This window comes from Melanerpes formicivorus, unplaced genomic scaffold (genome assembly GCF_026170545.1).
Source record: "Melanerpes formicivorus ecotype bairdi unplaced genomic scaffold, bMelFor1.0.p_v2 SCAF_14, whole genome shotgun sequence".
NCBI classification, from domain to species: Eukaryota; Metazoa; Chordata; class Aves; order Piciformes; family Picidae; genus Melanerpes; species Melanerpes formicivorus.
In genome coordinates, this window is record NW_027142366.1 from 17,042,466 (window position 1) to 17,062,285 (window position 19,820).

General features: G+C 45.5%; 1 protein-coding gene across 4 annotated transcripts in view; it reads right to left on the reverse strand.

The window, feature by feature from the left end:
• Positions 1 to 1,710: 1,710 nt before the first annotated feature.
• KATNIP (katanin interacting protein) overlaps positions 1,711 to 19,820 on the reverse strand; it is an 87,213-nt gene continuing 69,103 nt past the window's right edge. For all 4 annotated transcript variants that reach the window (XM_068147216.1, XM_068147215.1, XM_068147217.1 and 1 more), the window contains 8 exons: positions 19,552 to 19,709; positions 19,184 to 19,248; positions 18,554 to 18,664; positions 15,549 to 15,688; positions 12,030 to 12,131; positions 9,225 to 9,385; positions 4,503 to 4,591; positions 1,711 to 3,153 (listed from right to left, as the gene is read on the reverse strand). In XM_068147216.1, coding sequence (XP_068003317.1) covers positions 3,098 to 3,153; positions 4,503 to 4,591; positions 9,225 to 9,385; positions 12,030 to 12,131; positions 15,549 to 15,688; positions 18,554 to 18,664; positions 19,184 to 19,248; positions 19,552 to 19,709 — 882 coding nt within the window. In that variant the 3' untranslated portion in view covers positions 1,711 to 3,097. The remainder of the gene's footprint in view (positions 3,154 to 4,502; positions 4,592 to 9,224; positions 9,386 to 12,029; positions 12,132 to 15,548; positions 15,689 to 18,553; positions 18,665 to 19,183; positions 19,249 to 19,551; positions 19,710 to 19,820) is intronic.

Genomic DNA, 19,820 nt, shown 5'->3' on the forward strand with positions numbered 1-19,820 from the left:
ATTCCACTGGATTCTGCCACAGCAGGCAGAAGTGGATAACAGCAGTTGCAGGCCTTCCCAGGCAGCTTGGTTTTCAGATTACACTGTGAAGACTGATAAAAATCTCTCTTTAAAGATCAAAAAGCAGGCAGCATGACATGTATTTCCTCACAGATTATTTCTTTATCTTCTGCCCTTCTCAGTGGCATTGTGGGATGACCGAACTCATTTCTGTTATCACAATCCAACCCCTTTAAAGCAAGTCACTTTGGGTGAAGGTGAGCAACCCTGACATGAAGGCTGCTCAGCGGCCCAGAAGCTGGAACTGGGCAAAGTTGACTAATTTATATCAAAGGCTTTAAGGGAGAATTGACATTAATCCTTCCTTTTCCTTCGTCATGTTTTGGACAACGTGGATCGATGCTGCTGCCACATTCCTGCTGAATTCCTGCTGCTCAGACTGTGCCTGGCATTGACTGAAGTGCTCCACGGGGATTTTCTTGATTTCATGTTTACTCTGCCTCTTCTCCCCCCTGTAAATGCTGCTCTGACAGGGATGTACTTGTTACTACTTAGTTAGGGAAAAAAAAAAGAGAGGTGAGAAATGGAAGAAACTCTGTTGTTGTTGTTGTTGTTTTGCTTCTCCCCCCCTCCCCCCCCCCCCCCTTGATTCACTGTGGAAATGAGTCAAGTATCTATGTTTGAGTGTGTAGGGCTGACAAGGACACTTAATTATCTTTGGTTAGACAAAGGGTCATTACAGCTCAGCTCCAATTAGCAGGGCAAACACTGTCAGAGATTAATGAAGTATTTTTTAAACATTAGGCTCCTTTCTATATGGAGCTGAGAAGAATCAAGGCCTTGATTAGGCCTTGCCTTGGTGGAGTGTGTCATCCCAGAGCAGACAGCAGGCTGGCAAGCCCTGCTTTCAGGCAGAGATACCAAAGGGAGGGGGATCCACCACTTCAACACATTCCTAGCAAATTAACACTTTCTTGCTCTCTCCAGTGTGGTAGCTATGGAGAATCTCTGGAATGGGTAGAGGAGCTGCTGGGAGAAGGTCCAAGGTATTACCTTCTCTGCCGCACCGGCTGTGCTGGACACAGATTTCCAGAGGCAAAAGGTGTGAAAACCAGCCGCAAATGGTCAGTGAGGAAGAATTAGTGGAGGAGGAACGGATGATAGAGGGAACTGTACCCCATCTGAACTCAATCAAGTGTTTTGCAATCATTTCCAAAACCTGGAGTTACCTCACAAAGGATTAGGGTTGAAAAATCGTTAGTCCATCACACAGGACTCGAGATGTTCCAGACACAGGGAAGACAGATGAGCACAGAAAGTCCTCTCCCCCTCATACCTCCTCTGATCAATAAGGATGCTATTCTCTGCCAGGAAGCACAATGAATTTAATTTCTCTTCACATTCAATGAAATTTTCTCAGAAGAACAAACAATGGGACAGGCCTCACCTCATCCAGGGAGCAGCTACATGACAAACCTGTGATTGTGCCTCCAGCCTTGAAAGCCTTCCTATAGCCTCTCCTCTGCCAAATGAGAGCCCTGAGGCCCCAGAGGAAAGCAGGATACAAAAGGAGGAGCTTACCTTGGTTGACAAAGACTGGTAAACGCAGGAGGGGAGACAGGGCTCCGAAAACAAGAGAGGTCAAAACACCCCCAACTGTCAGTGCAGCTTGGGAGGAGCCTTTAAACAAACCAGAATGCACTCACACACTGCTGTACATTTACAAGTGGTTTGTATTTAGTACAAAATGCATTTTGTTGCTTCAACAACACAGAAATGTGGGTAATGTATTGCTAATGTGTGTGTCTCTCTGATCAGCTTAGCCAACACCAGTTAAGAAGGATGGTTTTGATAGGCAAATACAAAAGATTTTGCCCTCCTGACTTTGTGCACAAAGGGAAGCAGCACAGTGATCCTATACCAGGAGCTGCAGTAGTGCATAGTCTAAAAGCATAAAGTGATTTCAGAGTGTCCAGTTCTAAGTGAGAAAAGAAGAATCTCCTATGAAGAGACTGACAGGCTGTCACAAATGACAGACTTGGAGTGACAAGCACATTTGCATAGCTACAAATCCTGCAGCAGAACTATTTGGTTAGAGTTTCTGTTTCAACAGCTACAGACACAGGGCATTTTGTCTTTACAAATGTAGTGCACTCCTTACTTTCTACTAGTTAAGATGCAGTTAGCATTTCCCAGAAGTGAGGATCTGCTGCTGGCAGCAGACCTGGTTGGTGCAGCACAGAGGTATGGCCTCTTTGTTCATATAACTGAATGCAGGCAAAACAGGAGGGGGAAAAAAAGCATCACCCTGTAGCAGGAGGACCCTGAAGACCGTGTGGAGCATCTGGCAAGGGCACTTCAGGCAAAACACCTACTTTGCTTTTTTCATGGTAGGGAAATAATGAAAGAAAGAATTATTTCCCTGCAGAAGATGAAGAAATGACAGCTGAAATCTACTGATTAAACCTTGATAAAGCCACTTCCTGATCTCCTCAAATCATTCATCACACTTCTGCACACCCAGGGGAATCTCTCCAAGTACCAGGAACAGTGGCAGCTCCTGAGAGAGCCATGGCATCAAAACATACAGAAGTAAAGAACATTGCCTCTAAGTGCATTTCCCAAAGAACTATTTACAGGCATCACAAAGCTAGCAGACCCTTGCTTCTGCCAAGGAGCTTTGTGATCACCCAGATAGGGGGGTTTGAAATGAAAGCTTGAGGAATACCCTGAAAAACCTCTTGTCCTAACCCTCCTTCACCTGTTCTTGGAACCTGAGTTCTCAGTGCCTGGCAGGAACAGCTGTCAGTTAGCAATGCAGCTCTCACTCAGTCCTTCAGGTTCCTTCTTCCCTGGATTTCCAGTTAAGGAGGGGTGAAATCAGACAGATAATGACAAATAAGAAAAACCAATTTAACTCAATGTGTGCTTTAAACTGCATGACTGTAGCAAATAAGCCTTTCTCTCTTAAGACAGGAGCTGGTTCAGCAGCAGCAGCCATGGAAAATCTTCTGTTTGGATAATGAATATCTTGGAGATGTAGATTGCAGTTAATTAGGGCTGGATGCATTCAGGACTTTCCAACCACAGACCCTTGTTATCTCTTCCTCCTCTGCAGCCCTTTTTCAGATATGCAGGTTTTTGGACGTAAAGCTGTAAAAGAAAAGTGCTGGTTTAAGACTGAACCTGGAGAAACAGTGAAGCCACACACTAAAATGAGGAAGAAACATAGTCATTTCTCTTTCCATTCCAGAATAAAAGCAAAGCTGCTCTTATCAGGCAGATTTCTTGCACTGAACGTGAGCACTGCTGATTCTTCCAGTCCCATGGGATCACTTTCCTGGGGAGTGTGGTCTGGTCTGAAGGCAATGCTGACACAGTTCTCAGTAGGTGGTTCGACTCTCCCTCAGGAAGGGACTCCCTGAGGTCTGCTCCAACCCCAACCATTCTATAAATCTGTGTTATCAACCCCTGTGGATGATACCAGCAAGGGCTAAAGAGGAGACAAGGGGGCAGATGGCAACCCCTCAACTTCTGGCTTCAGAGCCATTCTGTGCCCTTACTGCTTGGACAAGAGATGGTCATGGCAATGCCAGCTGTTCTGTACCAGGCATAGTGCATGTCTGCACTGGAACCTGGGATGTCATTATCACAGGCACAGAGATGTTCCAAACATTTATGGCCCAGTCAGAGCTAATATCCTACTAACTCTGAAGCTGTATTTGCACAGGCAGTGGCACTTCAAATCCTTCTCCTCCAGAACTGTTATTAAAAGCCATCAAATAATTTCTATAACACTTTCTAGAGGAACTAATTGGAGAAAGTGTCATGCACAGGAGAGAAAACCAATCATGACTGTATCAGCTTGGCTGAGAATTTGTAATGTATTTAGGGAGCTATTCAGAGTAATTTACAATGAATGACTGGGACTCTTCAGACTATAAATACAATCTTTTTCTCCTTGGGTAAAAAAAAAAAGAGGTTGTCTTTTTAATTATCCCTTTGTAAGAGAAAAGACCAACCAGAAAGACAGTGGGAGGAATAAAGCCAACATGGTTTTCCCCCTGTTTTTGTGACTTTTGTATTTGCTTGAGGTGAAACATGCAGCTTATTCTGAGACACAAGCACATCATCTCTAAAGGTGCTTCAAAGGCCAGTGGGGATGCAATGAGCCTTTCATTCCAAAGGCTATCTAAGAACCTGCAGAATTAACATCAGTTCTCAGTTTAGCTTCAGTTTCTTTCCTCAGGACTTCTGTGTATGTGTTGGTATAGGCTATGGTTATATGTCTTTGATTTATATCATCTACATCCAGATTTAGATGCACACCATCGGAGTATGAGATTCCTGGTTGGCCTTCCTATGGTAGAAAAGGTAGAGCAAAATATACAACAGAGGAGCAAACACCCCCCCATTTTTACCAGCTTAGGCCTAAAGCAATGCTCATTATCCAGGGATCTATGGAAAGTAAGCAGAAGGACAATGTAGAAGACAGAACTAACCTGGATCAGCCACAACCTGCTTCTTTTTGCTGCTGGTGACAACCTCATTTTCATTCATCATTCGTACATCCTGATCTCCCACATGATTGCTGTAAAGATTAAAAGCAGTACAATAGCCAAAACAATCAACCTTGTGATAAGTTGCAAGAGCCATGGAAAAGGTTAGGAGGCTAAACAAAGCCCCAGGAAACACAGCCACAGCACCCCAGACTAACAAGAAAGGAAAGGCATTCTGTTTGCATCCACCTGAAGGACTTCTTGCCAGCTTTAATTAGCTGCATTCATTCAGGCACACACACAAATATAAATATCATAGCCACTCTACAATTTTCTTTCCTGCCTACACAGCTTGAACCACATTAGCCAAAGTGAGATTTTTAAATGAGTGCTGCACCAAGAGGTCAGGAAAAATCCCTCTACAGAACTTAACACAGGTGACAAGCTTTGCTTGGAGGCTGCTGCAATATTTGAACAGTTTCTTTGGGGGGGGGGGGGAAAGGAATAACTTCCAAAGTAGGGACTGGCTTGAGAGCAGCCGTGAAGAAAAGGACTTGGGAGTGCTGGTGGAGGAGAAGCTCAACATGAGCCAGCAGTGAGCACTTGCAGCCCAGAGAGCCAATCACATCCTGGGCTGCATCAAGAGAAGCATAGCCAGCAGGTCAAGGGAGGTGATTCTCCCTCTTTACTCCACTCTGGTGAGACCCCACCTGGAGTACTGCATCCAGTTCTGAAGCCCCTAGTACAGGAAGGGTCTGGATGTGCTGGAGTGTGTCCAGAGAAGGGCCACAAGGATGATTAGAGGGCTGGAGCACCTCTGCTGTGAGGACAGACCGAGAGTTGGGGCTGTTCAGCCTGGAGAAGAGGAGGCTCCCAGGAGACCTAATTGTGGCCTTCCAAGATCTGAAGGGGGCTACAAGAAAGCTGGGGAGGGACTTTTGAGGGTGTCAGGCAGTGATAGGACTGGGGAAATGGAACAAAACTAGAAATGGGTAGATTCAGACTGGATATCAGGAAGAAGTTGTTCCCCATGAGGGTGCTGAGAGCCTGGCACAGGTTGCCCGTGGAGGTGGTGGAAGCCTCATCCCTGGAGGTGTTTGCAGCCAGGCTGGAGGTGGCTGTGAGCAACCTACTGTGGTGTGAGGTGTCCCTGGCCATGGCAGGGGGGTTGGAACTGGCTGAGCCTTGAGGTCTCTTCCAACCCTGACTCTAAATTAAACAAACTAAGGGGAAGGGGGGTGGGGAGTTAAAAGAAACCATGGCTAAAAACATCTCCTTCTCACACAGACCAAAAGAAAACATCCAAGCCTTTGGGGAAAAAAGGAGGAAAAAAAAAGAAAGAAAAAAGAAGTTGGGTTTTTTTTTTCTTTCCTCTCCAAATCCTGCACAATATCTGCTTCTATTTCTGGAGAACAAGCTCTCAAACTCTCAGGGGAAGTAACACTGAGGTAAATCATAACTTATGCTCTTGCTGATAATACCAGACTCAAGTTCAAGGTCCATAAAAATATCAAGCAGTGCCACACCAAAGGCAATAGCCCAAAATCAGAACTAATAAGAGATGTAAGCTTAGGAACCTTTTTTCAGTGGAGGGATATTATCTAGCAGGGAGTAAGGGCTTTGTCTTCTAGTGCTGAAGCACCCTAGATTTCAGTAGGCTAGTAGGTAAAGAAATGGAAAAGATTGCAAAATAAGACAAGAAGAAAGACCATGAAAGCTCCTGCACAGGAGTCTAGAAAAGCTTCAGCATGTTCTAGACTGGAAAACTGTGTGTGTATGGCTCCCAAAGTGTGCCCTTCTTAAAACTAAATCAAAGCACATTTGTCTTGGAAATACAGCCACAGTTACAACTTCTGCTACTCTGCTTCCAACCAAACTTTACCCACAGAAAGATAGAGCAGGGCAAGAGAGGGGATTCTGCCCCTTGCCTCTGCTCTGCTGAGGCCTCACCTCCAATCCTGCCTCCAGTTCTGCTGTCCCCAGCAGAAGGAGGACACAGAGCTGCTGGAGAGAGGCCAGAGAAGGCCACAAAGATGATCCAAGGGCTGGAGCATCCCTGTTATGAGGACAGGCTGAAGGAGCTGGGGGTGTTAAGCCTAGAGAGGATAAAACTCTGGGGTGACCTTAGAGCTGCCTCCCAATACCTGAAGGGATCCTACAGAAAGACTGCAGAGGGACTTTTCATGAGGGTGTCTAGAGACAGGACAAGGGGGAATGGTTTCAAGCTGAGGGACGAGAGGTTCAGACTGGATCTTAGGAAGAAGTTCTTCAGTGTGAGGATGGAGAGACTCTGGTACAGGCTGCCCAGGGAAACTGTGGATGCCTCCTCCCTGGGAATGTTCAAGGCCAGACTGGATGAGGCCTTAGGCAGCTGAGTGTAGTGGAGAGTGACCCTGCCCACAGTAGTGAGGTTGGAGTAGATGATCTCTCAAGTCCCTTCCAGCCTCAGACATTCTTTCTGTGATTCTCTGAAAGGGTCATTTCTCCTCCTCCATTCTATATCTCACTGAAAAGCATCTCAAAACTCATATTTCCTCAGGACATTTACTGAAATGAAACTTTCTCCCTTGAAAAATTGTGTACCTCCAAATCTGACCACAACACCACAGCCACTTGTACAAAAACATCTGACACGAGTCTAATGCACTACAGCCAAACACCACCAGTTTATTCCAACACCTGCCAGCACCAGTGGCCAACAGCAATATTTTAGAGAGCAAGAGAGGACAATAAACCCCACAGGCAAATGTGAGCTGCTGCTCTTCAGCAGGACAGCTTAAATTCCTTCCATTTCTTCCTATATATTTGAATAGTCTTCTGAATGTCCCATTTCTCAACACTAAACTGTCACCTTGTTGTGTGTGCAAGACATTCTGTTTGCTAGCTGTGCAATGCAGAGGGGAGTGTTTATTTCCAGAAGCTTTTCATTTTTCAACTTCTCTGTCTCATTTGAAAGGAATCATTCCTTCAATCTTTATTTTCCTTGTTGGGGGCTGGGTATTTAGCCCCTGTCACGGCTGGCGTTCTAAACGTGACTACATTTCTAACTGCTTTTCATCCTCTCTTCTGTGAAGACTGACAGCTTGGGGGTTTCAAAGTGGTATTCCTCTGAGTGCAATCCATTTCTCATTTCAGAAATGTATTATTTCAGGAAGTTTACAAAGTAGTAGCGTTATGGTTTGAGGCTGGATGCCTTTAAGAACCACAGGAAGACCCCCAGGATCCAGGGATGGATGAGACGGTGTAAATTGTTTACTCTGTCCCACAATTGTGCAATCTCTTTATAAGCAGGCTGTACAGCCAGCTTTTTAATCTTTGCTCCCTTTTGCCCTTGTGGCCAAGAGTGGGATCCTGGGGTGAATTCAGAAGAGTGTGGCCAGAAGATCAAGGGAGGTTCTCCTCTCCCTCTACTGTGCCCTGGTGAGACCTCACCTGGAATATTGCATCCAGTTCTGGGCTACCCAGTTCAAGAGGGACAGAGATCTGCTGCAGAGAGTCCAACAGAGGACTACAAGGATGATGAAGGGACTGGAACACTGCCCTTCAGGGAAAGGCTGAGACCTGGAGGAGAAGTCTGAGAGGGGACCTGATCAATGTCTATAAATAGCTGAGGGCTGGGGGCCAAGAGGGAGGGGACAGGTTCTGCTCAGCTGCATCCTGTGATAGGACAAGGGGCAATGGATACAGACTACAGCACAAGAGGTTCTAACTCAACATGAGGAGGAACTTCTTCACTGTGAGGGTCACAGAACACTGGAGCAGGCTCCCCAGAGATGTTGTGGATGTCTCCTTCTCTGGGGACTTCCAAGACCCATCTGGATGTGTTCCTGTGTGACCGGTGCTGGATTCTATAGTCCTGCTCTGGCAGGGGGGTTGGACTTGGTGATCTCCAGAGGTCCCTTCCAACCCTTAACATCCTGTGATCCTTCTTTCTCCTCCTGGGAAGGCATGAGTTCTTATCAGGCATGGGGGAGAATTTTGGGTCTCTCTGTGGCCTTGACCAGCCTGGGTAAATTTTTCCTATGCAGTTTTTAACCTGCTTGGGCCTAATGAAAACATGGTGGGGAGAAAAGAGCACCTAAGGCCTGGGTATTAAGGCATGGATGGGGGGGGAAGAGTTTTCTTGGTATGTAGTATGGATTTATATATTCTGAATTCTGGATTGATTTATTCTGTATTCTCTATATATTTTTTAATACCATTCTGTATTTCTCTCCAATCCTGTGTGAGCATTTTATTTCATTCCTGGGCAGGGGCATAAAACAAGATTCTGTCTCACCCCTTCAAACCAAGACAAGCAGAATTCTGGTTCCTTCATGAGGAATCTGTGCCAAATCAGACATTCTTTTCTTTCCTTTTGATGTTTGGTTCTTTTTCATTAACATCCTAATTTCTCCTCCCCCACCCAGAGTAGTATCATTGGGATTTATTAACTCTTCTCTTAGGAAGTCTAACTCCTTTTGTGTTTATTACTACAGGTTTCCATGAAAACAGATGTAAACATGAATCAGGAATCTTAAGAAGTGCTAAAAAAAATGCTTACTAATACAGCTGGTAATTTGGTCTGAGTATCTAAAAAGCTAGAGGTTACTGCTCATGAAGGGAGGCTGAGTACGCTTTGGATGGGAATTTTCTACAGCAGTATACATCCTGCTGACACCAGGCACATCAAAACATCTTTTGAAAACAAGGTTCTGTTTTCCCAGTTAACATCCCCTCACCTACCTAATAACAGTTCTCTTCTCCTGATGGCAGATCTTCTCATCATCTGTAAAGAGAATGGTGTGATAGGGGACCACTGGGTCGCAGGTCGGTAGGATGCCTGACAGGACGTGGCTCACCATATCCAGAATCCCGTTGTAGACAAGCAAGTCGTCCACCAGCAGCTGAAGGTATTCAAGGCACAAACAAAACATTTAGAAGTCAGGCACTGGTTTATATTAATTCAATGTGCTCATGCTCCCCTCTCCATTATATTTCAAAAGTCATGGCAATCTGGTGAAGTCCCCACAGACTGGAAAAGGGGAAACATTGCCCCCATCTTCAAAAAGGGCAAGAAGGAGGAACCAGGGAACTACAGGCCAGTCAGTCTCACCTCTGTGCCTGGAAAGATCATGGAGCAGATCCTCCTGGAGTCACTACTCGCTCAAAAGAATAATGAAGAGGTGATTGTGAACAGTCAGCATGGCTTTGCCAAGGGCAAATCCTGCCTGACCAACCTGGTTGCCTTCTATGAGCAGGTGATGAAATTAATAGATGAGGGGAGAGCAACTGATGTCGTTTACCTGGACCTGAGCAAAGCCTTCGACACTGTCCCGCACCACATCCTGGTCTCCAAACTGGTGACACATGGGTTTGATGGGTGGACCACTAGATGGATAAGGAACTGGCTTGATGGCCGCACCCAAAGAGTGGCTGTCAATGGCTCCATGTCCCAGTGGAGGCCAGGGACAAGCGGAGTCCCGCAGGGATCAGTCCTGGGACCTGTCTTATTCAACATCTTTGTGGGGGACATGGACAGTGGCATTGAGTGCACCCTCAGCAAGTTTGCTGATGACACCAAGCTGTGTGGTGCAGCAGACATGCTGGAGGGAAGGGAGGCCATCCAGAGGGACCTGGACAGGCTGGAGAGGTGGGCACAAGCCAACCTCATGAGGGTCAACAAGACCAAGGGCAGGGTCCTGCATCTGGGTCGAGGCAATCCAGGCACAAATCCAGGCTGGGCAGTGACTGGCTGGAAAGCAGCCCTGAGCAGAGAGACTTGGGGGTGCTGGTGGACAAAAAGCTCAACATGAGCTCTCAATGTGCTCTTGCAGCCCGTAAAGCCAATCAGATCCTGGGCTGCATCAGGAGAAGTGTGGCTAGCAGGTCGAAGGAGGTGATCCTCCCCCTCTACTCAGCCCTGGTGAGACCCCACCTGGAGTACTGTGTCCAGTTCTGGAGCCCCTATTACAAGAGGGATGTGGAGGTGCTGGAACGTGTCCAGAGAAGGGCCAGGAGGATGAGCAGAGGGCTGGAGCACCTCTCCTGTGAGGACAGACTGAAGGAGTTGGGGCTGTTCAGTCTGCAGAAGAGAAGGCTCCCAGGTGACCTAATTGTGGCCTTCCAGTATCTGAAGGGGGCCTACAGGAAGGCTGGGGAAGGACTGCTCAGGATCTCAGGTAGTGATAGGACTAGGGGTAATGGAATGAAGCTGGAGGTGGGGAGATTCAGGCTAGATGTGAGGAGGAGGTTCTTCACCATGAGAGTGGTGAAACCCTGGAATGTGTTGTCCAGGGAGGTGGTCGAGGCCCTGTCCCTGGGGGTGTTTAAGAGCAGGCTGGATGAGGCTCTGGGCAGCCTGATCTAGTGTGGGGTGTCCCTGCCCATGGCAGGGGGGTTGGAATTAGATGATCCTTGTGGTCCCTTCCAACCCTGAATGAAACTATGAAACTATGTGGCCAAGGAGGCCAATGCCATTCTGGGGTGGATTAGAAGGGCTATGGTTAATAGGTCGAGAGAGGTTCTCCTCCCCCTCTGCTCTGCCCTGGTGAGGCCACATCTGGAATATTGTGCCCAGTTCTGGGCTTCTCCCTTCAAGAAGGGCCTCAGGGAACCACTTGAAAGAGTCCAGTGCAGAGCCACAACAACAATGGCTGATAAAGATGTGCAGGGTGAATGCCAAGAGGCTGGAGCCAGGCTCTGCTTGGTGATGCCCAATGACAGCACAAGGGGTAATGGTGGAAGCTGAGGCAGAGGAAGTTCCATGGAAACAGGAGGGAAAAGTTTTTCCCTGTGAGGGTGACAGAACACTGGACCAGGCTGCCCAGGGGCATTGTGGAGTCTCCCTCTCTGCAGATATTCCAAACCCACCTGGCTGTGTTCCTGTGTGATCTGCTCTAGGTGCTCCTGCTCTGGCAGGGGGTTGGACTGGATGAGCTTTCAAGGTCCCTTCCAATCCCTAAGATTCTGTGAATTCACTGGAAGTCATTTTGCCCCTATTTGTTTCACAAGCCTACTCCTTAGTTTAGCTTTTGTTCCTTAAAACTTCCATTTCTCTCTATTTGCTGCTGAGTTTTGACATTTCATGGCTTTTTGCAAGTTTCTGTCTTCTCAGTGATGTTTGCAAATGCAGCTTTCAGGCAGGTAATTAAAAATGTATTTCATGTTTCATAATTCCCATTCTATTAACTGGAGTGAGTCACTCTTAAATCTAGGAATTGATGAATCTCACTTCACTTCAGCTGCCTCAAACTTGGGTTTCTAGTTTAAAACAGTCTTCCAGAGCTGCTCTACAGTCAGTGGAAACAAGAAAGCATAATCCTATGTCTAAGAGAGAAATCAGAGGAACTGTTCTTTCCCTGGACAAGAAAGGGAAGGCAGACAACTGGCACAAATGAGTCACTTTAATCCTAAATGCAGAGTTAAACGAGATGAATCCCATCCTTGGAGATAAGATGGCCTCACACTTCAGTAAACTGTGACAATAAGTGCACAAATCAAGCAGGCTGGCTTGGAGGAATGTACAACATGCATACAAAGATTACTTACACCAAATTCTTTCACACCTCTCTGAGGTGTTTTGGCATAATTCCACAGCTTGATCATTGACACAGTGGTAGGTACATCGAAAATGACATAAACCCTATTCACCTGTAAAAGAGAATTAATTTAACAGCACAAATCCCCCAAAGAAATGAAACTCTCATGCATGTTGGAGCAAAAGAGGTCCACATTTAAAGAGCTCTAACTGGAGGACAGAAAACTGATGCAAAGGATTTAAGTTCAGCTATCATCTCTGTTGATAATTCACAGCTGTTTTCCCTGCCCCAGAGCTGCCCTCTCCAACAGAGGTGTAACTCATCAGAAGCTGACAGCTACACCTGACAATTCTCCAGCTGCCCCGGAGGTACTGCTCATTCTCCTTTCAGTGATGTTAATGTCAAGGTGTTAAAACCAAAGATTAGGCTGTAGAAACCAATCTTGCCTGTTACAGTTAATTCTATGCCATTCCTTTTACGAGCTACCAGACCAACCACAGGCCAACATATCTTAAACTTAATCTCCAGCACCCTTTGAAGTTTTAATCCTTTGATGTGCTGGAGCAGATATTGTTAGTTGCACTAAATCATTCTGCATTTTTTTTAACTGACTAAAGAAAGGTTGGATGTGATCAATAGAAATGTTTCTATCAGTGGTTTCCCAGGGCACAATTTGAGCATAGCCTCCAATAGCAACTGGTAGTCTCCCAGCAAATGGTAAACAGCAGTGACAATCAGGAAGAGGGGAACAAAGAATTGACCTTGTGCTTACAGCAGTGATACATCTGCCAAAGACAAAACCACTTTCAGAATCAGGAAGGAAAAGAGGTTTAGAAAGGAAAACAAAGGTTATAGATAACATTTCCTTCAAGCTTTCAAACGCTCTAATACACCAAAGAGTTAATTCAGCTTTCCAGGCAAGCAGCATGTCTGAAAGCAGCCTAGCAATGAGGAAGTAAGTACACACAATCTTTGGTTCAGCTTCCCAGCTGCAGAGGATGATGATGCATAAGTTGATTTCTTAATCCATTTGCACCTCCTGGCAGTATAATTGTACCATGGACGATGGAAGAGAGAAAAGTACCATGTGAATCTTGAAAAGATGGGATTTGCTACAGTTTAAGGACAGAAAGTGCTATTAAATTGGTTACTCTTCCCTCCTGTGTAACACACTTCAGCAATTTACCCTTGAAAAATGGCTATCTTATGTTCTGCTGCTGTACTTTGGTGTCAGAAGTAACACCACAGAGCAGCATTGCATCTGGGCTAGGAGTCCAGGTACAGTTATTTTCCTCTTTGCCAAAAGGAAACAGCCTCTGCAAGTATGTCTGCTAGAAGGACATGAGATGGTTGTCTGGGCATCTCAGCAAGTAATGACCAGGATTCAGGGTGTGGGATCTACACACCAGGAACTTCACACATCACACAGACCTCCCTTTTTCCTAAGAAATGGAATGGAATGGAATGGAATGGAATGGAATGGAATGGAATGGAATGGAATGGAATGGAATGGAATGGAATGGAATGGAATAGAATAGAATAGACCAGACCAGGTTGAAGAGACCTCCAGTGCTCATCATTCCAAAGGATACTTAAAAGCTTCATCTTGATTATACCCTCTGCATTGTAACTTACAATGACACACAAAGCATTTTCCAAATTGACTTAATTCTCTGCATTTGATATTCCAATGAACAATTGCAACACACACCCCTGCTATGAGGGTAGGCTGAAGGAGCTGTACAGCCTGGGGGACCAAGGGGACCTTAGAGCTGCCTTCCAATACCTGAAAGGATCCTACAGGAAGGCTGGAGGGAGACTTTTCATGACAGTGTCTAACAACAAGACAATGAGAAATGGCTTGAAGATGAGAGACCAGATCTTAGGAAGAAGTTCTTCAGTATGAGGGTGGTGAGACAATGGAACAGGCTGCTGAGGGAGGTTGTGGATGTCTCCTCCCTAGGGGTATTCAAGGCCAGGTTGGGTGAGGCCTTGAGCAGCCAAGTTTAGCTGAGAGGCATCCCTGCCCATGGCAGGGAAGTTGGAGTAGATGATCTCTGAGGTCCCTTCCAATCTAAACCATTCTAGGATGCTATGAGTAAAGATTATTCCAATCCAGTAAGCTACACCATGCCACACATCAGGTGTACACTTTGTTAGTTCTGAAATCCATTCTCACCTAAGAAACACACACAGCTTAATGATGTCCATAACAGACTCTAAAAACTGTCCTTCCCCAAAGCAATGTCAGAACTCAGATCAAAGTTTAGCTGCTTTTCCTGTTTTGATATTTGATCCCCCGTATTTTAAACACGGGGCTTCTAAAGGGGCTGAATCACTCAGGGCCTTAGGATACAAAATACCAAGTCTGTCATCTCTAATTTATGAATTTTAATTCACACAGATAATGAGATTAAAGCAATTCTCACTGCTGGAGCAGCATTCACTGCTTTCTGCAAAGAAAAACAAATTCCAGATGCCAGTCAGGGGCCGTCTGCAAGGTGCTTGCTGCTCCAAACACGCATATTAAACCCCTTTGTCAGTATCTTCATCATAGTAACTGAAAGCACATCTATGCTAGCCTTGGAAATTCCTCTGCTGTTGCACCATGGAGACAGGAGGAGATGAAAAACCTGGGAAACCTCTGCTGCTGCTATTCGTGCAGTGAAGGAAAACTGGAATGAAAAGACCTACTCCAAGGCAGTGATTTCACATCAGGTACTAATATTAAAATGTATCTACAAATTCTATGTGCTTCCCCTTTCCTTTATGCTCCTAGCTACATGCAGCTGGGTTGGGCCAACCCCAGGCACAAAGCCAGGATGGGTGCAGGGTGGGTTGAGAGTAGCCCTGAAGACACTTGGGGGTGTTGATTGATGAGAAGCTCAGGAGCCAGGAGCCAGCAGTGCCCTCAGGCAGCCCATAAGGCAGCTGTGTGCTGGGCTGCAGCAAGAGGACTGTGGCCAGCAGGGCAAGAGAAGATTCTGCTCCAGTACTCTGCTCCGCTGAGGCCTCACCTCCAATCCTGCCTCCAGTTCTGGGGACCCCAGAATAAGAAGGACATAGAGTTGGTGGAGCGTGTCCAGACAAGGGCCACAAAGATGATCCAAGGGCTGAAGTAGCTCTGCTATGAGGACAGGCTGAGGGAGCTGGGGGTGTTCAGCCTGGAGAAGATTCCAGGGGGACCTTAGAGCTGCCTTCTCATACTTGAAGGGATCCTCCAGGAAGGCTGCAGAGGAACCTTCCAAAAGGGTGTCTAGCAACAGGACAAGGGGAAATGGTTTGAGGCTGAGGGAGAGTAGGGTTAAACTGGATCTTAGAAAGAAGTTCTGCAGTGTGAGGGTGGTGAGACTCTGTGAATGCCTCCTCCTTAGGGGTGTCCAAGGCCAGGCTGGATGAGGCCTTGAGCAGCTGAGTCTAGTTGAGAGGTGTCCCTGCCCATGGCAGGGAGGTTCCAACATGAGTCATTCTAGGATTCTATGACACATCTACACACACCACTAAAATGGAATGAAAAAAGGAACTGTACCAAACCAGGAAGAATTGGTGCAAGCCACATATGTCTGCCATCAATTGTGTCATTCACTCTGTCAATTAGTTTGTCAGGGGTGCGGACATCTCCGGATACATCTTCTAATACGTTGACACTATCTGGAAAAGCAGCAATGTCTGAAAACAAAAACAACTTTAAGGGTAAATAACCAGAAAGAGGGCATTTCAGAAACACCAGTTCATGTTTGGTCTTACAGATTCCATGAGCAAGTATTGGCCACCACAGCAATCAAACATAGAACAGAACAGAACAGAATAGAATAGAATAGAATAGACCAGGTTGGAAGAGACCTTCAACATCATCGCGTCCAACCCATCAACCAATCCAACCCACCTAAACAACTAACCCATGGCACCAAGCACCCCATCAAGTCTCCTCCTGAACACCTCCAGTGATGGTGACTCCACCACCTCCCCAGGCAGCCCATTCCAATGGGCAATCACTCTCTCTGTATAGAACTTCTTCCTAACATCCAGCCTAAACCTCCCCTGGCGCAGCCTGAGACTGTGTCCTCTTGTTCTGGTGCTGGCTGCCTGGGAGAAGAGACCAACCTCTGCCTGTCTACAACCTCCCTTCAGGGAGTTGGAGAGAGCAATAAGGTCTCCCCTGAGTCTCCTCTTCTCCAGGCTAAGCAGCCCCAGCTCCCTTAGCCTCTCCTCATAGGGCTTGTGTTCCAGACCCCTCCCCAACTTCGTTGCCCTTCCCTAGACTTGTTCCAGCAAGTCAACCTCCTTCCTAAACTGAGGAGCCCAGAACTGGACACAGGACTCGAGGTGTGGCCTAACCAGTGCAGTGTGCAGGGGCAGAATGACCTCCCTGCTCCTGCTGGCCACACTCTTCTTGATGCAGGTCAGGATGCCATTGGCCCTCTTGGCTGCCTGGAAAAAAACCCTCCAAGTACTTCCCTCCAAGTACAACCCTTAAAAACCCTCCAAGTACTTCCCAGAGGTAGCTCAGGAAATTTGGGCTCATTTTCAGGAGGAGAGTAACCTTTACAGATCCTGGGATTCAAACTAATTGTTTTAACCTAAATTAATTAATTAGTTGCATCTAATTTATTGTCAATATGTATTTATGACTAAACCAATAGGTTTCCCTGATGAAGAATAGGCATTTGCCAGCTTTTTTGTACGTGTGTGACCACGTGCCACATTTTTAGCATGAACTTGTGAAAACTCCTCATAAAAAACATACCTCAAGGGAAGTTTCCTTGCAGGAGGTAGTCATGCATTAGATTAAGTTTTGTTAGGGATAAAAATCTCTACCTGTCTAATAAAGAACTGGGACTGGTTAGTCTGAAGAAGAGAAGGCTGAGGGTAGACCTTCTGGCCCTCTACAACTCCATGAAAGGAGACTGGAGTGTGGTGGGGGGGTCAGTCTCCTTCCCTTATGACAAATGATATAAGACAAGAGGAAACAGCTTCAGGTCACAGCAGGGTAAGTTTAGGCTGGAAATTAGAACTTCTTCATTGAAAGGGGTCTTAAACACTGGAACAGGCTCCCCAGGGAGATGGTTGAATTCCCTGGAGGTGTTTAAAAGAGGCAGAGATATGGTGCTGAGTGCCGTGGTTTAGCACCAGACTTGGTACAGTTAGACAATGGTTGGACTTAATGATCTTAGAGGTCTTTTCCAACCCAAACTCTTCCCTGATTCTATAAAAGCCTTCTTTCAGTTCTTTGAAAGGGAAAGATTAAAGCTTCTATTGAATAAGCTTTCTAGGTAATCACATTTCCTCCATAAGAGAACATTTATGTTAGAAACAAACCTGCGTTAAAGATATGCAAAGGAACTTGGATAGATGGCACTGTCTTCAGAATTACAAATCCCTAGTAATTTCCCCTTGTCTTGCCTTCTGGAAGGCCTGAGTCTGTAAGTACTTAGAAAGAATTTAAGGAATAACACAGCAATGCCTCAGCTGTTTAAGAAAGGCCTGCTCCAGACTCAGCACTAAATTACCACATTTAGTACTGCACTAAGACAAATATCCTCTTTTGGGGATCCTAATACATCCAACCAGCTCCACTGCAGGGCAGAACCAGGCCATCATTCAAAAGCAGCTGAGGTGTCTTTCTAGTACAATACACTGCCAGGTAGAGCCACACTCTCTGAAGGTGAAGTTCAAATCCCTTGCTCTTAGAAACAATTTGTTACCACTCTTCAATTTCAAAACGCTGCTTCTCCCTTACAGATGTTTCAGGTTCATCATGTATCATACAAGATACAAATAAAAACAGCACTCAAGAAAAAGCCTTCACTACCTTTTTCATTGTAGCCTCTATTTATTAGGCAAGAGGGATCCTCAGAGAGCCACAATTCACCAGCATCCATGCTTTTCATCCTTTCTACTTGGCTAAGAAACGTTTCTTGCAAGTGACTGAACTACATGAATTATATGTTGGGGTGTGAAGCCTTCAGCTCCTAAGAGACTTTGGCTGATACAGGGCACCCAAGTGTAACCTTGATGACTATGAATCTTTCAAACATGTCCTTCATTCCCTCTGCTGGTTACCCAGGGAATGCTGAATCAAAGTCTCAGCCTTTACCTTCGTGACTCAACTGGGAGCCTAGAATAGCCCAAAGCTCCAGGCCAAGAGTTCTGAAAACTGTTTCTTGCTGCACAATGAAAGAGGAACTGAACTCAACCCTTTTAAAAGAACTTACAGCTCAAACACTTTGCTCCTTCCACATCACACAAGTAGTAAACTTTGGTAGAAAAAAAAATACCATATCTTCCTGCCTAAGCTTTCCCTTCTGTAACCTTGTCCTGCTTTGTCAGTGCACCCCATTCAGAGAAGAAATGCTCTGGAAGTATATAGAAGACATTAAACATAACAAGTATCACAGCACAGAGATATACAGAGGAATGACATAGGATCACTGGCAATTTGGAAGCAGCAGCAAGTGATGCCATATGACCATTTGCCAGGGAGCAAACTGTGTATCTGGAAGGGATAGAGGTGCTTTCTCTGTGGAAGGATACTGCTTTCAGTGAGCAAGATTTGGTCTCCATGTTCATTGAACAGCTCAAGTCCATTCAAACCAATGTAGTATGGATCACCCCAACTTGTCAGAAGCTGAAACTGGAATACAACTAAGAAGTAAAAAGCTGTTAAGGAAAATGTTGATACTGATACTTTGTCCTAACAGATTACTTCATTTGCAGCTTCATAGCAGCCCACATCTCAGTGTCAGACACTCTCATTTGCAGTTCAGAAGAGGGGGAAAAAAAACCCCAACCATCTGGTTTTCACTTCTGACTTCACTATATCTTAAATCTCTCTGAAGAAACAATTTCCTTTCAAGACAAGGACTTCACTGATAATACCCACAGATGAGCATCAGCAGGTGGTACAACTAAGCAAAAGGCTGTGTGTGCTCACATGTGTAGATGTTCACATGTATGTGTTTATCCCATTGGATGAAGACCTACTGAATTCATAGCTCCATTTATTTATGCTTAATCCATACTTAACAGAAGCCTTTCTCATATTCTTGGTATCTTGTTCATGTCCCAGAAATAGCTGGAATGAAAAATCTCAGAGCTCAGAGCCACAGTTTGTAGCTCTAAAATATTCTGTATGCCAAGTAAGAAAATTACAGACAAGGATACAGCCACATGGCATTAAGGGTGCTTCATAGTCCATACTGGCTTGTTCCATTCTCTTTGCCCCAGGTCTGCCAAAAAAAAACAAGACAAAATACCTTCAATAGTTTCTTTATGTACCTTTGGTTCATTCACAAATCAAGAGAACAAACCCACAGAGCTAAGGCTCCACACACTGGTGCTTGCATTCCTGGACTAGATTGTCCTCTGATCTCTGCTTAACAGTCTACAGCTACAACTAAACTAAACATTTTGCTCTCGGTGCTCATTTTCATCCAGGTGCCTCATACAATTGCTTCAGCAGAGAATATGAAAGAACACTGAACATCAAAGAGAAATTGGGAGGTGTAGAGAGGAAAACCAGCCTACTTTACCTCCTTTGTACTTTATTAATCAGCTGGGGCTGCAGGTAGTCAAGGAAGAGAATTTCTTGGGCAAAGTCAAAGTGGCAGTTGCCTGGTCCCTTGCGGATAAGAAAGCCTTCTGGTGGGGAGATGCTGTGACCATCCAGCAGCACATGGACTACTTTAGCCTTGTGTAAAATAACATAGGGTGAGATTAAAGATATGACATAAAATAAACCAGATCCAAAACAACTGAAACCATTTCAGATGCTGAAATAAAGTCTATTGTGTTACATTTA